At 42.4% G+C, this 27,342-nt stretch overlaps 1 protein-coding gene across 1 annotated transcript in view; it reads right to left on the reverse strand.

Annotated features, from left to right (window-relative positions):
• Window positions 1–4,653: 4,653 nt before the first annotated feature.
• The window catches only part of LOC308116519 (putative nuclease HARBI1), a gene marked incomplete at both ends in the record, with an annotated part of 54,768 nt that continues 32,079 nt past the window's right edge, over window positions 4,654–27,342 (reverse strand). The window contains 1 exon segment of the mRNA XM_080474768.1: window positions 4,654–4,902. Coding sequence (XP_080330894.1) covers window positions 4,654–4,902 — 249 coding nt within the window.

The raw sequence follows: 27,342 nt of genomic DNA on the forward strand, positions 1-27,342 counted from the left end.
TGTCGTGATTTCGTCTGAAAAGTTAAATATGGTAAGAACGAAGGCAACTCAACAATCACCCCCCAGCCTCTTCAAAATGTAGGATTTTAATAGTTTTACATCTGCTCTCCTCGCATGGGATTTTGTGATATAACACTGCAACGATGCTGCCCTTTCTCCGACATCCACTCCAAAAATTCCTTTCCTAATTATCTCTAAAGCTTTCTTGTCGTTAGTGCACGCTGTGTCACATTCATAAACATTCAGCGTTGGCAGGAGGCAGTGGAGGTACACGGTGGGTGTACAAAATGAGCAGCTCTCACATCAGAGGCCGGGGTTCACTTCCAGACTCCCAGCTGACTCGCAGATGCCCTTCGCCTGAGGTGACGAAAAAGAGACGGGCTTTTATTTAATGTAAATAAATGTGTCGAGTCCCGAGTCCCGGTGAACTGCTTCCAACCGACCTCAATGCTTTTCTAACCTCAGCCTGGAATAAACTGCTGGAACGTCACGGCAACAATCAGGTGGTGAACTGCAAAGAACGATCTTGAAATAAATGCTGTTATTGTGATAGTAATTACTTGAAATCTGGTTTAACGAACTGGATTAAAGAAATTAATCTATTATCATACTGTGCATGAGTGTGTGCGAGCGTGCGTGTGCATGCCTGTGTGTGTGCGCTTGCTTTCCATGACTCACAATTGTATCGTTCAAGGCCTGCTTGTCTCCAAATGATCCACCTTTAGAAAGCCTAACAGTAACACAGTGAGCCGCCATCTAGCAGCAGCTGCTTGTAATTCAGTGTCTTGATTGCTGCTGTAGTAAATACAGCAGATGATCACATGAATATATTGAGAAGAAGCTCCTCATCAAAACAGTATTTTCTTCCCCTTTTGCAACACAGTCATAAATGATCCATTGAAATTTAACTACACTAATGTGCTGAGTGTCTTGTACCTTGCTCAAAGATGCACGTCCTAAAAATCTGGGGACAGCCATGGGAACATGCAGTATTTCACCCATAAGGGCCTGTTCATACAACATTTCAAGTGAATCACAAGGTTTCTGCATTTTTGTTTCAGAAAAGTTTGTCAATTAGACGGCAACGTTCTGAAAACGATGTCCATTTACATGTGAAGGGCAGAAAGACTGACAGCAATGTAGTTCGCGTGCCAGGTCAGTAGTGGTGCTGTTGTTTGTTCTGCAGAGAACCATAAGGTTATAAACACTAACAATGGGAGGACACTGACATATGGACAGATGACGTAGTTGGATTGCTATTCCGGGTGAATCTCAACTACAAAACTCTCAAGTCCCGCGAGAATATGGACTGGGAGTCATGACACTCTGGAGGATGCCATTATTGTTATTGTCTATCTACTTGCACATGTGCAGAAGAGCTGTTTACTACGGCCTGGTGTGCATGCGCAGTATTTCAGAAAAGTTATGTTTCCGCCGTTCCCACAGAAACCCGGTACAAGAATTCTTGTAAAACTTGACAGACATGATGTGTTAATAGACCTAGAGGAAAAGTACAAAGTACACGAAGCATCAAACGACCGCAAACTTGATGACCCGTGAGCCAACTTCAAAAAAATGAATAAATAATAGCTTTCACAGTTGGTGGTAGGATCACAGTTATTGTAAACACATGAAATTGAAACGAATCCTAAAACCGTCTATTTCGGGGAAAAATGTGAAATCACTGACCGACGTCAAGACATTTTCGTTCAATTAGGAGTCATTGTCATCAGACAATGGAGGAGACGTTCACTCATAATTTTGCTCTCTGGTTGTGAGGATGGCAGTTTACTGCTCCAGGCCACAGGGGTGCCAGATCTGACTGATTTTAAGATGAGTTTTTAAGAACATATATGCACAAAACTTTGAAACTGCATTAAATAAAGTAAAGAACAAAGGCAGCACTAACAGGCTCTCAAAGAGTTAAAGAGAGCTTGACCTGGAGTACGAACACCGCCGAGCTGCAGAGAAAAGGCTCAGCAGGGACTGTACTTCCTGAGGGTGCACATGAGGGGCAACATCACCCAGAGACTGCTGGCGTCTTTTTATCGATACACCAGAGAGCATCCTCATATTGTGGACGATACAGCAGAAGCTCAGGGGAAAGCACTCGAGAGGGTCATTAACACGGCCCAGAAGAACATCGGCTGCTCTCTCCTCACACTGGAGGACCTGCGCAGTTCCCGCTGTCTTAAAAAGACTCAGAACACTGCAAAGGACACTTCCCACCCTGGATGCTGTGAACTGCTACCGTCAGGCAGGCGGTACAGACCCATCAAAACAAGAACAAACTGTGTTTTTACCCTGCAGCAATATACCAAACTCAATGCGACTGACAATAACATATGATTCACACGTTTTTAGTCCACTATGAGGATTGTAATATTTGCTTATTTTTGGAGCCTTAGCTATCACTAAGGCACCGTTCACACAATGATTTCAAGTGAAAACGTAAAACTTTGGTTTTTGGTGTACGTTCACATGGCAACGGTGCCCGGAGGCTTTTTGGAAACACTCCGACCCTGCTCCATGTCAACGGGGAAAACATAACTTTTCTGAAATGCTGCAGGCGCATCACGGCCATTGTTAATATTTATTTTTCACATGTGCGAATAGAAGGACAATAACAACAATGGCGGCATCCAGAGCGTCATGACTCCCAGTCCATAGTCTCCTGGGACTTGGTAGTTTTATAGGTGACAGTCACCGTAGTAACAATCCAACTTGGTCGTCTCTCCATACGAATGTTGGTTTACTCCCGTTGTTAATGTCATAGTGTCTTATTCTCTGTGCCCAGGTGTGTGTGTGGTTTCATTACAAAAAACAGTGGCAAGTTGTGGTCCAACATGGAAACTAAATCCTTTTCAGCATTTCTGCCATTTCCGTGTCAGTGGATATCGTTTTCAAAACGTTGCCATGTAAATGCAAACCTTTTCTGGTTCTGAAGAAAAACTCCACCTCTGACTCCGGTTCTGCAGGTTTCTCCCTGTCCAGAGGGAGTTTTTCATTTCCACCGTGAAATAGTTGTTTTTTCTCTCTGTAAAAGTACCTTGAAATGACTGTGTTGTATTTGGCTATATCAATAAAACTAAATTGAAGTGAAATAAAAGAAGGAACGAACCAGGTAGATTCAATTAAAGAGTACAGGAACAGGGTGAAGATGTTTGTTTTTCCATATAAAAGCAAAATATAATCGGAAATATGATTACTAAAGTCCAGTACAGATACCAAAAAGAACAAGTACACTGATAAAAATATTCTGCTAGATCTACTTAAAAAAATTAAGGCAACGTTTTGCATAATTTATATATGTTGATCAAGCAAGATTGTTCTTTGTTTAAACTACCTACTTATTTTCTTACATGAAAAATAAAATCCAGGTAAAATGAACATATTTTTTTCAAGTAGACTACGCAAAACTAAACTTTGGATTAATTATAAATAAATTTCAATGTAGTAAATTCAATTTTTAAGTAATCCCAACTTGATTTTATTATGTAGATCAAACAAAACTAAACCTTGTATAAATTATACAATTTTTTCAATGTAGTAAATTACATTTTGAAGTAAATCCAACTTCATTTTATTAAGTAGATCAAACAAAACTAAACCTTGTATACATTTTTTTATGTATTTAATGACATTTTTAAGTAAAATTAACTTAATTATGTCATGTACATCAAGCATGACTTTGTTGTTTTCATATGCTTTTTTAGATATTGAAAATTCTGAAAGGAAAACATTCAAATTATAACACACGGCGCACAAATAGCCATTGTATCGCTTATTTTCCTGATTACTTTGTACTTTGTACTATATATAGTTACAAAATACAAACATTTGGTTATGTCATAGTTAATAATACATGTGTTATCATTGTGAAAAAGTCAATAAATCTTTAGTCACACAACAAAGCAAAGAGTAAAGACTGGTGAAGCATGCACGTATGACTTGCTTTAACTTGACATTGACATTATGGCTTTGACATACGGAGTCAAGCTCGTCATATACAGTAACAATCAAGAGCCCACCTCGCAGAAATTTCCAGTATTTCCAAGAAAACTCTTATAAATAAGCCATCTTGTGTTGCTGTGACATCTGGACCTGGAAATTGAAGTCACTGAGTTGGTCAAACTGGCAAGAAAAAAAAAATAAAAAAATTAGACCTTGTATTGCTTGAGAAAAATCTGAAGCGAGACTCTTTCAGCCTCAGCGTACACAAAGAGAGAGAGTCATGGAGGCAGAATGCAGGGCTTTTTTTTTTTTTGGCTTCAGTAAAGTAACAGGCTGTCTAAAATAAAGTTCTGCTACACAGGAGAGGATCTGCTGCCTCTGGACACTTTGACTTGTCCGCTCCAATTCCTGCACCGGGCACTGGTGGCAGAGCAATTTGTGTGTGTAGGTTCACGTTGGCGTGTTCAAATTCATGGCAAATTTGTGCGTGCGTGCGTGCGTGCGTGCGTGCGTGCGTGCGTGCGTGCGTGCGTGCGACTGCCTCCTTTGGAGTGTGTGAGCTTGTGTAGGTGATGGAGAGTCCACTCCAGCAGGAAGGCAGAGGGAAATGCATCACTCTAAATAACAGTGCTTAGACTTGGCAGCGAAGGGAGGGAAGGGTTGCCGAGCGTTGAGGGGGATAGTGGGCGGACAAATGCATCACGCGCTCTCGCCACAGAAATCACAGAAGGCAACCTTTTGCTCATATAAAGACGATAATGAATCAGAGCCGTGATGGGTGTCAGAGGGAGCCAGTTCCTCGCACTCTGCTCCCCACCAGCAGGTGGTCTCCAGCTTGTGCCATGTTTGTCCCCCGGCGCCCTCGCCGTACCGTGAGTCATTGCCCTTAACGCACGGATCAAGACGGATGAAGCCCGGGGCCGCATAGCGCACTGTTACTCGCGCACACTGACGTGCACAACCGGGGGTGCTGTTTACATCGGGAGCAGTGCTTCCGCGGCCGCTCCCAGAGGAGCCGAGGCGCCTTTCAGGAACAGCGTGGAGGAATAAATAGAAAATCAATGTGGCTTCATGGTGTGAGGATGCAGTCCTGCTTTCCCAATTACAGCAAATGTTGCTCCGACTCGGCGGTGCATATCAGGCTTTTACTGAGCCACCTGACATTCATCACGGTGTCTCTGATGTTGCCGGTCTGTGTTTAGGCCCCAGTAGCATTCTATCAGGCATTAGGATAGCACTGTGCCTATTTGAGTGCAAAGCCCTTTGAAACGCTCCACTTTAATGTAGTTTACCTTTGGTTTATGTCAACCGGGGATGGGCAACTTTGATCATGGCAAGGGCCACAAAAAATATCTAAACATCTCCCAGAGGGCCAAACTGTAGCAGACCTTTTAACGATGTTCGAGACGCCGTGCTAATATCTAAAGATCGAACCAAATACCTTTAAAATAAGCTTATTGAATCAAAACGCATTCATTTGGTTAATCTCAACTTTAAAATTCTTTTGGAGATACAATATTTGCAGAATAAATTTAAGTTTGAATGTGTATTTTTGACCTTCTATCCTATCCTATCAATGATCTCAAGGTTGGCCATGTTTGATTTATTGTTTACCCTCTGGGGCCCAGAGTTAACATGTAAACAGTATTGTGGTTCCGTTTCTTATCGGCTTGGGAATTTGCAAATGATTGTTTCATTGTGGAAGAAGTATAGCCTTTATCGTGACCTCATTTATTTTTTTTCTCAATTTCTCTTGTGAATTAGGCCCCGTTTACATGCCAACGAATTCAAGAGAAAACAGACTCCCGAGGTGGATCTTTTCAATAAAGCTCCGACTCTCGGAGTGTTTAACATTGAAAGCAGAAGCGATACGCGTGCACATGACAAAAACAACCAACTCGCGGCTTGGCATGTTTACTATATCTATGTTAAATATAGAAAAAGCCACGGGGCTTTAGCAGCTTTAGCTCGTAGCAGCAGCACTGTGTCGTGAAATGTGTGACACTGTCAGAAGATCACAGGATGTCTGTTGTAGCACGATCAAGACAACAACTAACCGCTAACACAGTTTGGAATGTTGTTTCTGACTGGCCTGTGTGAGATTGTTGTTAAAATAAAGTCATATGTAAAAGTGTAACTCCCCCACCGATCACACTGCAATGGGTGACGGAGCCTTTGAAGGCAACTGGCAACTGTTGTTGGCAACTTTTGTATCTTCACTCTCAGCTCATGTGTTTGACAGCTTTCCAGAACTTACATACATCTTGTCATTTTTAGTTTAATTCCGCTGCGTGGCTTGTTCCTTCAAACACAATTTTACTCGCACTGTCAGTCAAATACTGACAGAGGCGTTCTGTTGTCATACAATGACATGGTAGTGGGTGCGCATACATACTTCAGCTTCTTCAGTGTGCACTAAAGATTTTCATTGAAAGATAGTCAACCACAGATTGTAAGTCATGAGAAGAGATGTGGTCGCATTGGCGTATGTTTCCTCAAGGTGGTTGTTTTTCTTTTGAAGTCAATGCAAATTTCACCGCTACAACAGGGTATTTGAAAGTGGGATGTCCAAATCCAAGTTTGAAAGTTCGCGACTCTAGGGCAAACCAACATGTTTCTTTTCTGTATTTCTAGTCAGTTCTGGAGGGGGTATCCAATCTGACTTTGGGTGAGGGGCAGGGTACTTCATGGACTGATCACCGGTCCACTGCAGCAGAACCGACTGGGGGAGTTCCTGAAGGAAACCCATGCATGCACAGGGAAAACATGCAGACTCCACACTAATAGACACTCCCCCCATTAGCTCAAACAGAACATCCTTGCTATGAGGGTGAGCCACTTCGCCACTTTGCAGTTAGACATAAAGCTGTAAAGATTGATATAAAATGGAATACATGGAAGAAAGAAAGCGGGACACAATGAAAATTTTAACGCAGTAATTTATATGTTGCTGTATCTGATATGTGATAGTTTGCAATATCAGAACACCATCGAGATGTGGTTTCAAAGAGCCCTCTTTCCTTGAAATTGCAGATCTTTTCGAAACAGCTTTCCTTTGCTCTGTAGCACCGTATGTGAGGGGACTCATTCTAAATTGGCACTGACAAACGCCGTCCTCTGAGAATGAGTGAATAATAATAATATAAAAAAAGGCACCTTTTCAGAGCATTTTTGTGAAAGTCACTCTGAAAACTTTCCTTGAGAAAAGCAAACTTTGAAATTCAAATGCACAACGGTGGCAGTACGAGAACAATATCTAAGCGCAGCCTGGGAACTCGACGGCGTGGCATCTCCTCTTTTCAAATGCCGCCAAAATAATTGAAAGGAGTCCCTCCGAGGACGGATCATCAAATGTTTGTTTCTCGCGGCGGTCTGCAAACTTCGCCTGCTTTAAAGTGGCCTTGACAGCAGCGGGGAGATCACTCCCGCTTTTCCATCTGCGATGCAAAAGGCAGTTCAAGTAGCTGCTAAAATACAGCAAATAGCGCGCTTAAAACGGTCCCAGTGCACATCTCCACAACCGCTCCCGGCTGGGAGAAAAGTACGAGTTTCTGGCCTAATTTCAGGTGGAGTACACTGCTAACAGGCCGGTCCCTGTTTGTAACGCAGCCCAGATATTCTCTTTCTCGTCAAGTGTGCTCATGCAGCATGTGCTCCAGTAGCAGCAGTCGAGCGAGAGACCCATCACGGCTAACGACGTGTAATGAAGTCTGTTTTTCTTTCTTTCTTTTTTTGTTAAATGTGGTTGTAATCGAAGCTGGAATTGCATTGCTTTGTGAGCCTGTGGTTTTCAAGTTGATTGGGCTTGTGAACAATGAAGTCATCAAGGGAGCATTGCACCTCATAGGAAATTTCCTCCAACTGAAAATCGGCTCGGGCTCCTGCACAACAGAGGGAGGAAAAGCAGTGATTTCAGATGCATTATAAACCAAGAGGCTAATACATCTGATTCTTATAGTCATGCATGGGCAGATAAGTGGGAAACTATTCTATGTTATTATGTGTAATGTTGCAGACGTTTCTTTAAATATAGCATGAACAAAAAAAAATGAATCCGCCAGCCTGAAACAGAAACCCAAATACTGAGCATCTAGTGGCTCGTTTTACCTGAGGAAGGCTGTATTATGACCTTTTTAATTGTATTTATTCAATCATGGATGGCAGAAAGCAGAAATGAAGCTTTAGTCGTCGGTCCAAAGTCTAAAAGGGAAAAACATTCGTCAAGATTGCAAACACAGTCTTTTAAAAAGACTTTTCAAAACATCTGATTAAGTAAAGAACATCATCCAGGTTTTTGTCATCTTAGGATTACTATATCCACATTTCTCTCTCGGGCCATTGGGTTTCTGATGCATGCTTTTCTCTGAAGTCCGCTCGATTACTGTAACTCCCTGCTTTCTGATCTTCCCAAAAAAAAGCCATTTCACACCTTCAGCTCCTCCAGAACTCGGCTGCTGGTGTGTTGACGAGCAGGGCTGCAGTCAGAGTTTCAGGAATACTGAGGTCCACCATTCATTATCCCAAGTAGCGACCGAAATAAAGACCGAAATGTAATTAAAATTGAAACATTTATTTAAAACAAGTGATTTCAACATACATTTGTTCTGAATATATGTGTGTGTGAATCCACTCATAAAACCACCCAGTTCCAAAGCATTGTTTTAACTATTTTTAATTACATACACGTCGGAAAAGTACCGAGGTACCTCAGTGTCCTCAATAGTAGCTACGGCTCGGGTTCACCAGAAAGCAGGATCACATTACTAGGTCCTAAAAAGCTCAGGGATAACTTTTCAGACAGTCTGATTAGGTTAGATAATATTACCTTAACCTCTAACAGTGATATTAGGAACCTGGGTGTTATTTTTGATCAGGATCTGTCCTTTATTTCCCATGTTAAACATGTCTCCAGGACAGCCTTCTTCCATCTAAGGAATATTGCAAAAATTAGAAACTTCTTGTCCTTCAAAGATGCAGAAAAAATTATTCATGCCTTTGTGACTTCAAGATTAGATTATTGTAACTCCCTAATGTCAGGATGTCCAAACTCCTCTGTTAGGACCTTACAGCTAGTGCAGAACGCTGCTGCACGTTTACTAACCAGAACTGGAAGAAGAGAGCACATCTCCCCAGTCTTAGCATCCTTACACTGGCTTCCAATTAAATCTAGAATAGAATTCAAGATCCTTCTGATCACATATAAAACTCTTCATCAGAAGGCTCCGTCCTATATCGAGAAACTTCTAGAAGTTTATCACCCTCCACGAGCCCTTCGCTCTGAGGATGCAGGACTGTTGGTAATCCCTAAAGTCCATAAAAGTAAAACAGGAGGCAGGAGTTTCAGCCATATGGCTCCTTTACTCTGGAATCAACTACCAGCCTCGGTCCGAAAGGCCGACACCATTAGTTTATTTAAGAGTAGACTAAAAACATTCCTATTTGATAAAGCTTATCCTTAGGAATAAAATAGGAATAAAATAGGAGCACTAAGTTGAGCTGCTATAGGCCTAGACTGCTGAGGGGATTTTTTCTCTCCCGTTAAAGGGAGGAACTCTACATTTGGAGGTTCTGTTTCTTGTCTTTCTTTCTCTCTGTGTAACAACATTACTGTAGACACCAGACACTGCCGCCGTCTTTTTTTATCCCTGACAGGAGGAGAGCAGGATCCAGGGGATCAGACCCAAGACTCACAGAGTGGAGTTACGACGGTCCTACTACCCAACCCCACCACAGCACCGGGACCCCACCGCAACGGCACGGCCCTTAAACTCCAGACTGAGATTGGCTCATCATCAGACCAACGCTCATCATAGACTTTTCTTAGTATTTGTACTTATCTGGCCTGTCTGCCACTCTCTCTCTCCCTCTTCTTTTCCTCTCTCTCCCTGTCCTATCCCATGTACTTCTCCCCCCAACCGGTCAAGGCGGATGGCCGTCCTTCCAGAGTCTAGGGTCCGCCCCACGGTTTCTTCCTGAAGAGGGAGTTCTTGAACTTCTCTCCATGCGAGGGAGTTTTTCCTGGCCACTGTTGCTTGTTACACCTGCTTGCTTTGGAAGGGTTTAGTTGGGTCCTGTTGTACTCTATCATTGTAAGAGCGCTTTGAGATGTTTGTTGATGTGATTTAGCGCTTTACAAATAAAATTGAATTGAATTGAATTGAATTACACCCGTTTTAAAGGCATTGCATTGGTTCCCAGAGTCTTTTACAATCCATTTTAAAGTTGTTTTAATGATTTTAAACTGGTCTTACCAGTCTTGCGCCCTCTTATCTTACAGAACCCTCAGGTCCTCCAGCATCGGCCATTTAATCATTACCACCATTACTCAAGGAGCTACAGTGACGCTGCTTTCCAGCACTATGCGCCTCATTTATGGAACAGCCTGACGGAGAACCTGAGGACTCAACTGTTCCCATTTATCTATCTATCTATCTATCTATCTATCTATCTATCTATCTATCTATCTATCTATCTATCTATCTATCTATCTATCTATCTATCTATCTATCTATCTATCTATCTATCTATCTATCTATCTATCTATATATATACAATTTTACCTGGCTTTTAATGCTCACTGTGTTCCAGTTAGCTTTTCGTTTTCTAGTTTTCAATGAGGGTGTAACTAATAATAATAATGGCCCTTCCATTGAGTGAGTGGATGTTTTCTTTTTAAATTGTGAAGCACTTTGATTTGCATTTTATTGTTCAAAAAAGTGCTTGCATAACAAAAAAAGTTTGATTTGACTGATTTGCTTTTATACCATGGGCCTGACAATTGGAGGAACTTTGGAGTTGTTTTATTTCACAGAACGGGTGAAAAACTTGTGAAGTGGTTGGTGAAGCACAGAGTTATTGTGCGCTGGCTGTACTCTAGCTAATGGTCAACATGAAAGTTGCCACTGGAAAACTGGCTTGTTTGAGAGATCCTGGAGTTAAAGTCTTTGTGAAAACAGCTTTTAAGCCACACCACCCTTAAAGAGAGCGCTTTTATTGTGACACTTTAAATGTGCTTTATGAATAAAGTTGGATTGGATGATGGAGAGTATTTCCTCACGATGTTTTCTGTAATGAATAGATAGGGTTTCATTAAAAAAAAAAAATTATCGACTTAATTAGGGGCAACACGGTTGCTTTTATTCTTGTGGATGTGTTTTAATTCTTTATATTCTCAGAGAATAACTGATCCTTCAGTAATCTGTATACCGTTCTGCAGAGTTTCTCCATGTGTCTGATTGGTCAGATGCTGCAAACTCCGCCCCTTTCATGTGAACACACGTAGGTCTGGGTTAAACTAGCGATAATCTGCTCCGTACCGCTAATCCGGATCATGCTTGTCTGGATATGTTGATCACGGTTCGTAGGACAGGCCACAGGTCGTGCTGCAGAAGCTACTGATGCTAGTCGGTTTAATGAGGTGATATTTTAGATTTGTCGAGTATGAGGAAGAGCAGGAGTATTTTCCATGTCTTATTCTGCATTTTTGGTGTATTTCGTTTGGTGAGTCACATCACCCCCTAAAGGCCTGGCATATGTACTACATTGTGTTCAGTCATGATAGTTTTGGCTCGTGTGGACAGGGCCTGAGTGTGACGATCCAGCGTCAGATGGAGTCTGAGGCCACGTTTACACGTACCCGGGTTTTTACAAAAGCGAATATTTCCCCCTCTACGTTTACAAAAAAATCTTCATTGACACGGACCCGCACATACGCCTGATTCAGAGCTACTATGAGCATGCCAAACCTGTAGGGGGCAGTGTAACGAGAAGCATGAGGCCATGATAGCCAATCAGAATTCTGGAAAAAAACACCACATCACAAATTGTGACGTAAATATACACCTTTAGAAGCAACTGGAGACACGGAGTGTGGCTGGAGTTTTCAGGGATCATTGTTTGGTGAGTCGTAGCTGCGTTTATGTATAAATGTGTGGCCCAAACGCGGAGAAGTATCACGGTGGGTACGCGTAAACGTGGCCTGAAGCCCGGTTAGGTAGGGGTGTTGATTATCCCAGTAAGGAGTTCCACCTGGTGCCAGAGATGAATTCCATCTGCTGACCAGCCCGCACAGAACCCGACGCCCCCACCTGGATAGAAGCAGAGGGAACGCTGCCCCTCAGAGGCCGCAGAGATGCAAAGCGTGACACTTTTACAATTTTTCATGTTTTGTAATTCCTTATCGTGCTGTACTATAAGCAGGTGTGAATTTACTATTTGGATTGCAAGCGATCTTTGAGTGTCTATTTGTTGTGCACTTGACTAAAATTTAAATGAGATTAAGCCTTTCATAACCTTCAAACTAAAGTTGTTTATTCTCGATGAAAGATGGAAAAAAAAATATGTAGCAACCAACCATCTGCTTCAAACTCAAATCCAAACGGCAATCCAGTGGAAACCGGAGGAGCAGAGAAGAACCAAGTATCAATGCTCCCGAGCAGAACTGCCATATTTAATATCTGAGAGAAACATGGACTCTGATTAGAAGGCGGTGATCCTCCTTGAAAACCCCCCAATTCAATCTAATACACAATCTTATCAAAATAACTCATTTAGTCAGAACGCTTGCTTGACAGCACATATTAAAAATAAACCGCAAACCAAATAAAAACATCCAGTCTGTGAGGCATCTGCTTCACGTTTACATATTGAAAAGAGAAGTGTTAGAGAGTGGCGTTCGATAGGTCTCAACCTCGACTCACTGTTACGTAAAGCTATCTCTTTGCTGTGGGACGTTAACGACAAACTTAACGACAACATATTTTCGCCCACAATTAGAAGGAAGTGCGAGAGCCTGAGAGCACAGCGTGTTGACACTGATGTTTATTTAATCTCACCGTGTTTGATGTGATGTTCGTGCCTGCACGTCACATTATAGCCTGAAGTCGGAGGTATATTGGCACCTAGTCGACTCTCGCTGTGTGTGTGCGTGTGTGTGTGTGTGTGTGTGTGTGTGTGTGTGTGTGTGTGTGTGTGTGTGTGTGTGTGTTTCACACGAGTGACAGCTTGCAAAGGGAAAAAAAAAAAATATCCCACAAGTGTCGCTGTTGGCTGATTTCTCGTTGCTTGAAACCAAAACTCTTTGTAGAGTGGTACCACATGGCAGGTCCCCCGAAGGCAACACGCTAAAGATCACAGGCTTCTTGTAAAGTGTTCACACAGGTGTGAACAGCAGTTTTAGTGCAAGACTCTAGCAAATTACTACATTACACGTACATCTACATTACACCTGAGACGGAAGGTTAAAATAAATACATAAATGAAAAGTATACAAATTAATTCAACTTTAATCTGAGGTTACAAATCTATTAACTCTGAAAGTATGAGTTAACTCTTCCACAAATCCTCAAATAAACAACAACAACAAAAAAAATGCAGCTGGAAATCCTTCTGCCTCCGTTTCTTTCCACAGTGGTGGTGGCCTGTCACTTCATGATTCCTGTCATGCAAGATTTCAGCAGGTTGTTTTTGTTTTTTTACTTGCAGGGGCCACATGGTGGAGCAGTGGTCATCGCCTCACAGTGGGAATGTCCGGTTTCACATACTGGCCAAGAATTTTCTGTGTGGAGTTTGCAAGTTGTCCCTGAGGGTTTCGTCAAAAGTAAGACAGACTGTAAATTATTTTCTACCAAAATATCCAGAGAAGGTGATAGAATGTTCATGCAATACCAGCAACTTCATCACTTGGACCAGCAGAGTTTAGGCCGCACACATTCACTGAGGTCCCATCTGGTTCTGGATACATGTTGGACGAAGCAGACCTACAATGTGACGATTGCATCTCCAGGGAAGAGGTTGTCAGTGAGGCAGAGCTGGACGCAGCCCACTACACAGGGGAAGCGCTGGAGTCCTGAGAAGAAAAGACAGGAGCCAAATAGTTTTGAGGGGTAGGAGTAAATCTTCCTACTCCTTTTCGTTCATGCAAAGGTAGATCAAGTGGATTGTGTTGTTTATTTCTTATGTTGTTTATTAATTCATAAAAAAAAAGCTTCTTTCTTTCTTTTCTCTGTTTGTATTTTTCGAAATAAAGATTTATTCATTCAAATCTGCTGGCCAAGCTGGGGAAGCACAGCACTATAAACATTAACAATGACAAGTATACAGACATTCGTATGGACAGGCGACCGAATTGCATTGTTATTACGGTGACTGTAAACTATAAAACTAAGTTCCAGGAGAATATGGACTGGGAGTCGTGAGAGTCTGGAGGAAACATTGTTCTTATTCTCCATCTACTCAAGCATGTGCAGAAGAACTGCACTGCCGTGGTGTGCATGAGCAGTAGCAGCATTTCCCCGTTTACATGCACTCCGTGCGTTATCAGTGACACCTGAGACCACTAGATGGCGCTGTATGACAACAGAAGCTGCTACAATACCAGCAAAAAAACCTCAAGTATTAGTTATTTCAAATATTGCTTAGTGCCGTTGCCTCACAGCAAGAAGGTTGTGGGTTCAAATACTGGCCGGGTCTTTCTTTTTGGAGATTTCATGTTTTCCCTGTTTGTCCTTCTGTTTCCTCCGACAGTCCTAAAACATTCATGTTAATTTGTGACTCTAAATTGTCTGTAGATCTTAATGTGATGGTTTCGCTCTTGTGATGGACGAAACTGAAGCTGCAACGATATAAAGGAAACGATAAAATCAAATGGAAAGATGTCTGAAAAAAAGGGAATTTTGTCAAAGTCTGTATTGTGTGACAGGGTCTGGTTCATCTGGAATAATCGCGCAGCTGTGTTTATCCAATTTCACTGTAATGGAAAAAGACTGAAACATCACAGAGAAGAAGAAAAAAAATCAGTAAAACTGGCAGATCCAACCGGAATATTTTGAATGAGGGAAATATTTCAAATAAACATTGGAAAGAAGCCATAACAAAGAAAAAGGGAAAAACACCAACAACAATAACACCCTTTTGTCTTTTTTTTTTTTTTAACAGACTCTCAGGCTTTCAATTACTTAATTAGTTGATTCGAGGTGACTGTCCGCTGCCCCAGCAATTAATGAGCGAGGTCTCAAGAGCTGCTGAGGCAGTTCCCAGAGGCAGAGCTGTCCACTTTATCTTCACTTCCACAGACACACACCGCGCAGACAATGATTTACTACTTGGGCTTCCATGAAAGGTCACAGCCATTCATATTAGCATGAAAGACCTCCCACAAGACCGCTGCACTGTATCACGGAGCAACATGTACCTCCGCCGCTCCTTCATCAGCGGCTTCGCGGCTGCCTGAAGGTGTTGTCTGAAGGCGCAGGGCTGGTGTGTGTTTTTTTTTTTTTTTTGTCTCTGGATCAGGCTGATTATCAAGTGGATACGATACTGTAAGTCCCCGTTGATTGACGGCTTAAAATTAGAAGAAATTATCACACAGCTTTGGTGTTTTGATTGCCAAGTGAGCGCATGCTGAGCGCTGTTATTTCCAAACAGGGCACGGAATCCAAAACTGAATCTTGGGTGATTTTTGTTGATTCGTCTTCAAATTAATTGGCAACTTCTCATATTGTCGGAGTAAAGGGACATAAAATGGGAAGGGAAAATTGGTGTTCCAAAGCTGTATTTAAGCATCGAATAAAACTGTAGTGACAGTTGTAGAACTATTGTGTCAAAAAGTAGGGGGGTTATTTGCAGGAGGCATATCACTGCAGAGTTGTTACCATTCATTGACCCGTCCTCTAGAGCAGGAAAGGGTGTCAAACATAAGGCCCGTGGGCCAAAACCGTCCTGCAAGAGGCTCCAATCCGGCCCCACAAACCCACCAAGCAAATTGAGATATCAGTGACGCTGCCATGAACGCAAGCTAACTCAACGCATTAGCATCAAAGCCGTGCCGGCAGAGTGAGTTTGTAAGAACATGCATCATGCAACAGCTGTAGGAGAGGTTTTATGGACATTTCACTGTAATTTTGCACCAGAAGGTTTCATTAAAATTGGCTTCATGTTTGGAAAAAATAAATAAATGAATGAGTCTGAATTTAATTCATTCATATAACAAAACTACTACGTTTGCAGTAAAAGTGGAAGCAGCAGGAGGAAAAACTGGTGGCGCGTCAGGCGAAAGGTTAAGATGAATCGGTCTAATGTACCAAGAGACTTGACATAGAATACGTTTTCATGGACGAAATGTGGGATGTAATGAATGAGAGTTTGAAACTTCAAGCTGACGTGGCACCGGTCCACCAAACACCCCGAGACAAAGTGAAAACCCAAAGAGCTGATCAAAGAGCTGACAAGGATAGTTCAAATATTGTGTGTTATGAGCTTCCTTCAAGGTTTTTCATAAGTGTACAGGGTGTGGTGGAGGGTCCATCCAGGAAATGGTTGTGAATCACTGCTCGAGACCACGCCATCTAATTTTTTGGTCATAGTACAAATACTCCACGACTGTATCGAAGTACATTTTTGCATTACTAGTTTTAACTTCTACCGATGAAGACTTGAAGAACTGGATATCAAAACCTTGAGCTTTTCAAGCCAACTTTATAATGGGTGGTCTTATAATAATGCTTCTGTACATGCACACTTGTATGTCAGTTTAAGAAGTTACTGTGTTGTATTTAGAGCTTTTATTTGATTTCAGACTGTCGTGATTTCATGGAAGGGCCACATCACACAACTCCAAATGTTGCCTTTGATTAAGTTCAAAGATGTAATAATTTTTTTTTCCAACCTGAACAGAAAAAATAGCTGTGATTTTAAGAAAATATACTGTTTGTACAAAGTATATTCCATTCGCAGCTCCAAAAGTGTCCAAAGGCATCGTTTCGCAAATCTGATGAAAGATGTGAACTTTGGCGCACAGGTTAATGTTCTTACTGTTGCCTCACCGTGGTTCTCAGTGTTGTATTGGTGACCTTGTGATTTTCAGCAGATAACAAAGCAGTTATTCATCTTTTAGAAACAATTACACTTATGTTGTCTTTGATATTCTGCTTTCTGCAAGATAATCCCGTGGGCCGCGTTGGCCTGTTTTGGCGTGAAGGCCATATGTTTTGACACATCGTAAATTCTAAATAATCTTTCAAAGTACAGCCAGATGATTCCCACTTTTTATTCTTTTCAATTCATGATTTTCAAAGATGATGCAAGTTCAGAGCTCGTGTAACAACGCCCCCACACTATGCTCATGTTGGGTAATGTGTGCAGTGGGTCAGGAAGAATAGAGTAGGGGTTTGGTCTGAGGGCAAAGCCATTCTGGCTATGTCGGCAACACAATCCTGCCCTTTGACTCTGATGACATCATATGACTGACTGTCCTGCGTCTTTGGTGATCCGAGGAGGTCAACTTTAAGAAACGACTCACGAGGTGGAACTTTTTGAATATACTAGGGCTCACACTGGGGAAAACAACACTTTCTGGAAACACTTGGGGGCGCTTCACCTTGTAAACGGTGGAAACAGTGCGACTGCTATTTGCTCCTCAGCCAAAATTAATAGTTCTTCTGTATGTAGGCAAGTAGATGGACAATAAGAACGTTTGCCTCCAGAGTGTCATGACTGCCAGTCCATATTCTCCTGGGACTTGGTAGTTTTACAACTGAGAGTCACCTGAACAGCAATACAACTTGGTTGTCTGTTCATATGAATGTCAGTCAACTTGCCATTGTTGATGTTTATAGCGTAGTGTCGTTTCATTACAAAAACAAACAGGAGCAAACTGTATTGCCCCAACATAAAAACAACATTTTTTCAGTGTTTTTTGCATTGCCATGTAGACATACATCGTTTTCTGACTGTTTTCTAAAATGAAAATGTAAATGCGTTTTCTCCTGAACGTTGTTGTGTAAACAGGGCCATAGTTGGTTAGTTTTTGGCACTCAGCCAGCTTAATCACAGAACAATAAAAGTATTTCTAGCTTCATTCACTCGATGGCAGTGGCGTTGATCCTCGGCTTTAAAGTTATTTTGCACCAACATTTCAGGTACAAACCCCTCTGTGAAATGTGTTTCTGTAGACAAACCAATGACATCCCTCCTAGGATCATAATGTAGGTCAGTCAGCTCGTCAGTCCACCTGAAAGACCGAAATATCTCAACCATTACTGCCATGACATTGTTTATCCGTGTCATGGTCTCCAGAGGGGAAATCCTCCCTTGCCACCAGCAAGTACATTTTTTTATTTATCCGGTGGAATTGCTGAAGACCTACTTGAAGGAATCTGGGACAACCCCCCCCCCCCCCCCCCCCCCAAAAAAAAAGTCCAAATAGGTAACTCCCAAGGACTTTTGTTACATTTGTTTTGCAGTACAAACTTCAAATGTCAAGATCATTGTCGGGAGTTAGGCCCTGTTTACACGACAACGTTTCACGTGACAACACCTAATCCGCAAAACAAAAGTACACTGCAGCAGCGGACACAGAGACAACGATGTAGTTAGTATGCCGGGCCACTAGAGGGCGCTGTTGCTATATTTTGTAATGAAACTACACAGACGTGTGCAGAGAACAAAACACTATAAACGTGAAGAAAATGGAGAGAACCTGACATCCGTATGGACTGATGACACATCGGATGATATCAGGGGTGAGTCTCAACTATTAAACTACTGATCTGGACGATAAAACTAGAATATGGACTGCGGGTCGTACCACTGCGCGGCCGCCATGTTTGTTTACAACTGAATGAGCAGGAGGGAGGGGGAGAGATATGCATGCGCAGTAACAGGCTATGTAGCCACCGGGCAGTCTCTGCAGGAGGGATTTGCGCCGTGAAAGAATCTTTCCACCTTGGGAGCCGGATTAAAAACGTGTAAACGGACCCCCCAAAACTGAAGAAAGTTTTGCGGATACACTCAAATTCGTTGTCGTGTAAACGGGGCCTTAGACGAGCTAAAAAATGGATTCAAAAATATTCTCAGGCTAAAATGTAGTCCAACATAAAACATATTCATTGTTGAAAGTGAACATTTTTGAGTTTTGCTTTACAATGTTAGTCACATTCACCTATTCACACACTCTCACACACTTGTTGTAATACTCCAAGACTGACCAGATACCACATTTTCAAGATCTTGCTCTGGACTCCATCTCGGCCTCTGAAAGTCTTGGTTGTATCTTGACCCTGGAATGCTCTGATCTTGGTCTTGACTGAGCCATCTCCTGTCTTGAGCTTGTCTTGGTCTTGGCTCGGCTCCCTTAAAGTCTTGGTCTTCTCTTGTTCTTGGGATGCTCTGTTCTTGGCCCCTTAAAGTCTTGGTCTTCTCTTGTTCTTGGGATGCTCTGTTCTTGGCCTTAATTTTGTCTTGGCCCCTTAAAGTCTTGATTTTGTCTTGGTCTTGGGATGTTCGGGTCTCCAACTTTTCTTGGTCTCGGCTTGGCCTCCTTAAAGTCTTGGTCTTAGTCTTGCTCCTGGGATGTTCGGGTCTTGGTCTTGACTTGGTCTTGGCCCCTTATATTCTTGATTTTGTCTTGGTCTCAGCTCGGCCCCCTTAATAAAACCTTGGTATTGTCTTGCTCCTGGGATGTTCGGGTCTTAGTCTTGACTTGACCTCGGCCCCTAAAGTGTTGATCTTGGCTAGGTCTTGGCTCGCCCCCCTTCAAGTCTTGGTTTTGTCTTGGTGCTCTGGGGCCTCATTTATAAAGGTTGATTACGCAGAAATCGGGTTCTGAAAGATGCGTACGCCACTTCCCACGCAAAGTTAGAGATCTCAAAAAATAAACTTTGTGGGAGAATGTGCGCACCGGTATGCAAACTTTAAACCTTGCGCACGCATATTTTGGAGACTGGGAACGTGGCGGCGCTGATTGTGATGTGGAGAATTGAAGCCAGATTCATCTCATACGTTCATTATCTTCAAATATCAGACTTATAGATCCACGTAATCATAAACAGCCGAGCTGCAGTGGTATAGATGTTTCTTTGGTGGAACATTACTACCACATTACTACTTAATCAGCAGCTAGTTGATTAATTCGTCATTAGTTCATTATCAGCAGATGTGACAGTTGTGCGTAAAGCTGCAGTGTGGATGCGCCGGTGTTGTGCTGAAACACAACACGGGAACTGATTCCCGTCCACGGGAGCGCACACTGACTGGCTGTCGCGAGTCGCTGGGGACGTCTGTTCTGTTCCAGCTGCTTTTATTAGGATTTACAGCTATGAGGTACAAATATACTAAACTGTATGTACATGGTAACAACTAAAGTGATTCTCTGGGAAAGTCTCATGTAAAAAAAACTGCAATTGAGATGATTTACCAATGGGCTGCATGTAAAATAAAGAAATTATAGATTTTATATAGCTTATTTTTATTATCAGACATACGTGATACGTGATACAGTTTAGTATATTTTTACGGGATGACTGTAAATCCTGATAAATCAGTCATGCGCTCGGGACGCACTGCTGCTGGAGACAGACGACCTCCTCGTCACCCTCCGCCTCCAACTCTCAAGTGACTGAGGATAAAACACAAAGTCCACTGAGCCTTTTTAAAGTCCCTATTCAAATATTTAATTTGTACATTAAATAAACAGATAAAACTGAATTTTATTGGTCCACTGTGTCTCCACCAACATGTCTCCACCAACATGTCTCCTTCCCTCTCCGACACTCTAACATGGTGGCCGTTGCAACCATGAGGGCTGTTTTAGGGTGCAGCAGTGAGTTTGGGTGCTGCCCCCGTGATGTCACTCTCCTCTGGCCTCCACCTTCTGACCAGATTCTTCTTCTCCACCTCTGCAGCCACTGATCTCTCTGTGACTCTCACACTATTTACAGCGGTGACGAGGTGCTCAAAACCTGCTCCGTTATGGTTCAGAGACAACCCTCTCTACCAACTGAGCCAAAGCCTCCTTGTGATCTTTGTGTTTGTGTTATGGTCTTTGTGTCTCTGGGTCACTAGGAAGACAATGAGCATGTACAGACATTTTATATATATTAGGGATGTCCCGATCACACTTTTTTGCCCCCGATACCGATCTGATTTTTCAGGATTGAGTATCGGCCGATACCGATACTTTCCCGATCCGATGCTCAATAGTCTATTTTTGGAGCAACTAGGAAGTCTGAAGCTAAAAGCACTATTGGCAGAAGCTTTGTTTAGCTAGAAATTATTGTAAAACTCACTTATTGAATCAAAATTATTCTCTTTCTCTTTAGTTGTTGTAAACTGAGGGTACATCCACACGACAAAAAAAACATCTTTTTTCTCCCTGGCCTTCTCCCAAAAAACCATCCACACCTCACTATGAACACGGCTCAACACAAGGCTTCAGCGCATGTAGTACACATGCCAGACCTTTAGGGGCGCTGTGACTCACCAAACACAATAAAAAAGCAGAAGAAGACAGACCACATAGAAATTTAGAAGTAGACTTCTGGACAGAAACACATAAACCACTATATATAACTCTAGTTTTGTAGGTCTATGGCCCCGCTCCGCCTGCTTCTAGCTTCTGCAGCTCGACCGGAGCTTCTAGTCCCTGATTGTTGTGGTTATTAGGTGACGTTGCGGACCGCGTTTTTTTTTTTTTTTTTTAGATCGGCGGGGTGATCGGCTGGATTTGCCGATGCCCGATCACTCACATATCACTAATATCGGCCCCGATCCGATATCTACCGATCTGATCCGGACATCCCTAATATATATATATGTATATATATATATATATGCCCCCAATGGCCAAAATTTTGTTCAACTAACACGAACATCTTTTGTCTTTTGTTCATACATAATTAATAATATGTCAATTTAGTGATGGCTATGCACCCTCTCCTACAAAAACCTGGCAGGACTGGATGGAGCAGGACACAACGGCGTCTGATCTCAGTCATATCATTTTCATGCTGAGAGCCCAATTATCTGACCGCTACCGCTGACGCCAGGCTGACCTGTCAGCCCTGCTGTTTTTCTTTTCACCCTCAGGAGGTTGGGTTTTTTTTGTTTTTTTTTTCCCCTTTCTCTTTCTCATCTCAACTGCTGAATTCTGTCCCTGACAGCTACTCAGCAGGGGACAGATTTTATGGTGACCTGCGGTGCAATCTAACCTCGCTAACAATCCTCCCATTTTAGAATATGACGGATATCTGGGGCAAACCGGTAATGAGTCACTCCATGGGAGAAAATGGAAGAAAGAGAGTTGGAGTCCTGCAATATAAAGAGCCCCCCCATCAAGTCCTGGGTACAGTCAATCACTGCAGTGCTGAGAAGCATCGATAACTTTATTCACTGGCGCCAACTTACAGTCCACCGAGGCAGCTCAAGAATTGTTGTTTTTTTTGGTTTTTTTGTTAATAGCAGATGAGGGAAAGTAGCCTGCTTCTGCAGGATTGAGCTGAATCGAGCTACTGCTACCTGGTTGCAGAAAAAAAGAAAAATCACTGGGGTGGGCAAGATGTTCTAGGAGAAGCACATAAATCACTGTTGTAAGAACACAAAAACAATTGTCAAAATCAAAAGGCACAGACAACAATCATCTTGAAATGACTTAAAATATACGGTTAAAATAGGTTTCAAAAAGGTTTTTACACTGTGAGAAACATTTCTATTTTATGTTCTCAAACATTTGTACCAAAACACACACTCAAATCATTTTCAAATGAAATAACCGCACATTCTGCATTGTATCAACAAGGTTTAGGAGTTATTTTAATTCCTTCAATGACGTCTGTAATCGAGCTTTAGGCCCTTTAAAAAACCAAAAGTGGAAATTTTAGCAGTGCTCACACAGACCTCCTGCTCATGTGAAATTAAACCACATTTTTTTCCGCCACTTGCATTTCAAACGGTCTGTCTTTTTGAACACGCTCGGTTTTCATCTCGCAGACTCGCCCTGCCAACCAATGTACTTCCCGACACGAACACACACTGCCGGACCAGGTTCGGCCACGCCTGCCGCTGTTCTGTTGAAGTCTCCAATCTTTTAACATGACGGGAAGCTCTTTGAAGGCCATCCTTCTTTCTAATTCTGTCAGACCCCCCCAAAAATAAATAAATAAAAAAGCTGAAAGTCGGAGAAGAAAGACCGCGACTGAGGGGAAGGGAAGCGCGCCTTCCTGGGGAGCCTCTTTTGAAAAGTTCAACCCGTCGATTGGCGGGATGTGACGAGAGTGTGTGTGAGTGCCGGAGCGTGCCTCTGGGGCGGAGATAATCCCGGGAGCTGGTTTGCCATGTGGTCGTGTCGCAGGCTCAGGCTGAGAGCGCTATCAGCTCGGGGCAGACACCTGCACGCTCACAATCACACGTCCGCTGGCTTTGACCAATACTATCATACATGCTCACACATTTACGTCACATGATGGAGTAAAAGCGGTAAAAGTTGGCTTTTTCCCCATCGCTTCTTTAAAGAAATGTATGCGTCCACATCGTCACAGTAGAATGATTACTTTCGACAGGTAATTTTAGCTTTGGTCTTTTAATGAAAACAAGTATTGGTTAGAACTCTCTTCAACGCTCTTTTTCTAGTTTTTATTTTTTAATACTTTCTGAGCAATTTCAGGCTTCAGAAGTGCCTTCGTTCTTCGGTGTAATAGATCCAACAAAGTGCTGGAAATGTTCCTAAGAGATTTGACTTTATGGATGATTCTCATGAAGCCCTAATGTCTGAGTAATTAATTTTTTTCTGAAAATAACATTGAAGATGAGCTATTTGGGATATGTTCTACAAAGAGAATGAAATGTAATATCAGGATAACTTTATAATCATTTGTAAAACTATATTGCAAAGTATCATTTCCAAAGTGTGTCCAGATACGTTCATCTGCATTTCTTTTCAATTCTACTTTTTTTAATAAAAAAAAAAATCAAATGTGCAATGTTGCATAGAAATATGTGTATCTATGATTAAAGTGATATTCATGGTGTTTAGGAAAATTATTCTTTATCAACTATGTCTTTGTTTGCACTTTCTTATGACAGTAATCTGATTACTTTGTCTTGTAATATCTGCCCCGAAGACTATGGCGAGGGTTAAAAAGATGGATGCCTCAGATGCTGATCCAAGGATTTGTCTTCAGCCGACATAATCTACAAGGTGTATGAATTAAGCTTTATGGCATTTAATAAGTACTCATATTGGTACTCAGTATCAGCAAGTAGCTAAAGATTAGTACTCATACTTGTACTTGTCCTTTAAACAAGGGCTATCAGTTCATCTCTAGTTTTCTATCTTTCCTTGTTTTTATCCACCTTCCTCAATTCTTTTCGCTCCGGTCAGCTCTACATGCTTTTTAATATAATCCACATTGCCTTGCTGGTGAATCATGTTATACAAATGAAGTTGCCGTGCCTGGTCTGTGTGTTAACCAGGTTGGATCCTGCCAAAGAACGAGACTCAGAAGAATCTGAGCTCCTTCCTATGCTCATTTGGATTCATTAGCAATAAAACATGGGTCTTCGATTTACAGAAACATTTTCTGTACTCTCTGAATTTGATTTATTAACCACTGAAATGAAGCCTTTAATGCACTGTTTTATGCCACCAGTATGCCTTTTGAATGATGGAAAAAGATTTAAAAAAACGACAAGTCCAACTTCCCCCACACACCATGTGTGGATTTCGACAAAGCCTAAGGATTTTCTTTCGTCAATGAATGAACCTCTGGACGGAAAAATGTCTTTCCCATCCTTGGAGCATCCTCACTTTATCTCCACAGTAAGATCTCAGCAGGAGGCCATCTTATCCGACCCCGCACGACTGATCTATATCCAATGAAAGAGGCTTGCAGAATAAATGGCATCGCCCTTGCTCATTTACCAGGCAGCGGAGATCGATGGCAGCCGATCAAAGATGGAGATAAAACGGGAGTGGTCAATGGCGATGGACCTTTTGATGTTGACTCAAGGTCACCTCATTATGGCTGATGCTTCAGAGTCACATAAATTCGGCATTTTGAGAGTTTCTGCCTTTTAAAAATCTCAGAAATGAACACGTTGCCCTAAAATGGAGTGGAACTTATGCTCTGAGTGGAACAGTTAAGAAATAAGCTGCACTATAAACCATCTGTGCTTGCGGTGTAGATTACGGCGCCTGCGGCGATACCAAGAAGATGTTTTCTACTTGAACATTGCGAGTCGCCTTGTTTAACCTCTGTAGAATTACCCTCATATAGCTCACTGCGTGTGTGTAAGTGTGCGTTACATAGTCGTCACATCAAATGGGTCTCAGAGCAATCCTGAGAGTGTTTTCCTCTTAAAAGCCTAAGAGTTGTCCTCGTCTTTATGGCTCGATGTGAGCGATTTGACGAGCACGCTGGGAGTGACCTGACCCTCCCTTCACCCGACAAGACTCCCACCACGAATCCGCATCAGCCGACACTGTGGACGTCAATGTAAATGGCACATTATCCCCCTGACATCTTATTCTGGTGACAAAAGCGCATCCATTAGAGTTAACTGCTCCAGTATTTTCATTTCTCTGCAGATTTCCATCGTGTTTTAGGGACAGAACTGCAACAGTGGTGTTAGTTTGACGTCCTCAAACCAGCCGAATGCAAATGATCTGTCATAAGTGTTGTGAATGTTGGCATTCTGACAACCCCTCATTTCTGTTCATCTTCGTGAGATATGAAATTTTAAAAGCCGTGAGATCTATGACATCAGGAGTGACAGCCTTGTGCCATGTTTGCATGCATGTCGTATAAGAGCTGAACTAATGTCTTCAATTGAGTTTACAAAACACAGACCTTTCCTTGCCTTTTGGAGGTTTATTTGCACGACAACGGTGATCAGAGTCACTGAACTTTTCGAAAATGGTCTGTCTTGTAAATGCCATCATGCTGTATTTTTGTTCTGCATTTGGCTTATTATTTTTGTTTGTGACCCTGCATAATATTGAGTTTCCCACAGTTTTTTTTTTTTTCTTTCTAATATGGCTTATTGACTTTATTCGGCGCCAAAACTCAGGTGCCGCCATATTGCATAATTTTGTCTGACAACTTCCGGTGCGTGCATCTACTGGAGTGTTGTGTCGTTGCTCGTAGTAGCAGCTCGTTCTGGATGGTGAACTGGATTGACAAGCTTTCTCTAATTAAAGAGTTTTAAACATGGTGCAAGTGGATCGATGCTCCGTGGCTAGCCAGCTGGCTATGTGTGGATCGGTGCACCTTGCCTCGCCGCAGCAAGCCATGTGCGTTGCCACTGCAGTGCTATGTTGCTAGCCGTGGCTAACTTTATCTGTGGGTGCTCCGTGGCTAACTGTCGCTAGCTGGGTGCCGCTGCTCCGGTGGTCTGTAGCTAACTGCTGAGAGCTGTGTGTAGCATTACATGCTCCGTGCGGAGCGGTCATAACAACTGGATAAGGAGGAGAAAGCAGCTGAAACAACAACGTTTTGAACATAAAGAGAAGAGACAGGACTGTTGTGGAGCAGCATACGAAGTGTGGAATGTGCAGCACTGTGTAACTTTAAAGCAACATAAATAATCTCTGATGTAGAAGATGAATGAGTGCAGAGTTGTCCACGTCTCACTGTGTAAAGCTCATGGTTGTAATAAATATTAATAATAAATTTGAAAGGATTTCATCTTGGTTTATTTCATACAATGAGATTCAAACCATCCACAATATTGAAGTGCTTTGCCCACTCCAAGTGGTTAACATGGTGGTTAGCATGGTGGCTAGCGCTAGCTGACCGGCTGGGACTCCTTCACAAGGTGAATTCTCCGTCTCTGGATGACGGCACACGGCCCACCTCTCAACTGTGTAGATACTGGTACACCGCAGTACTCTTAAAGTTTATCATAGCTGCTCCGTGAGCCGCCAATGACAGGACGAAGATGTCACCGGAAGTTACCACAGTCCACTTTCTATGTCATCCTCTCAGGTCAAAATTAAGGAAGGATGAGGCAACATGATGCCCCGTCCGCTCATCCCAGCTCAGTTTTCATGTGTTCCCACTTTACCATCCTGGTAGCGGCGTTGTTTGCTTTGTTTTATGGCAGTTTTATAAGTTAAAAGCACTGGGCTGCTGCCCACCACAATGTCATTTGTCAGTGACTGGAAATGCCGAAGACAAAATACGGAGGAACGGAAAATTGAAAGTGGGCGGAGAAGGATAAAATAAATAAGTTTGCAATTATGGGTGGGGACTTGAACGCCACATGGGCGAGCCCCTGCAGACAGCACAGTGCCCCATGCTAAGTCAGTCTGCTACCCAGAGGCTGATAGTAAGTTGGTTAACATCGAGCTCCCATAATATAACTGTTAAAGGTGGAAAAAAAGGCCCTTTGGTCGCCACACTTGCCAAGATGTGCTCTGTCTAAATGTTTGCTGACGTTTTCAGAGAGTTGCCAAACTTTTCCGAAATGAATATGCAAAACCCATGCATTGTCACATATACAGAGATATTGTCATATAAATAATAAAAAAATAACTTGAGATTCCATCATCAGCCCGCACTACACTACAAGTATACACCAGTATTGTACCTGCAGTCATCTACGCATTGAAGCTCC

Source organism: Lipophrys pholis (genome assembly GCF_963383615.2).
Source record: "Lipophrys pholis genome assembly, chromosome: 11".
In the NCBI taxonomy this organism is placed as follows: Eukaryota; Metazoa; Chordata; class Actinopteri; order Blenniiformes; family Blenniidae; genus Lipophrys; species Lipophrys pholis.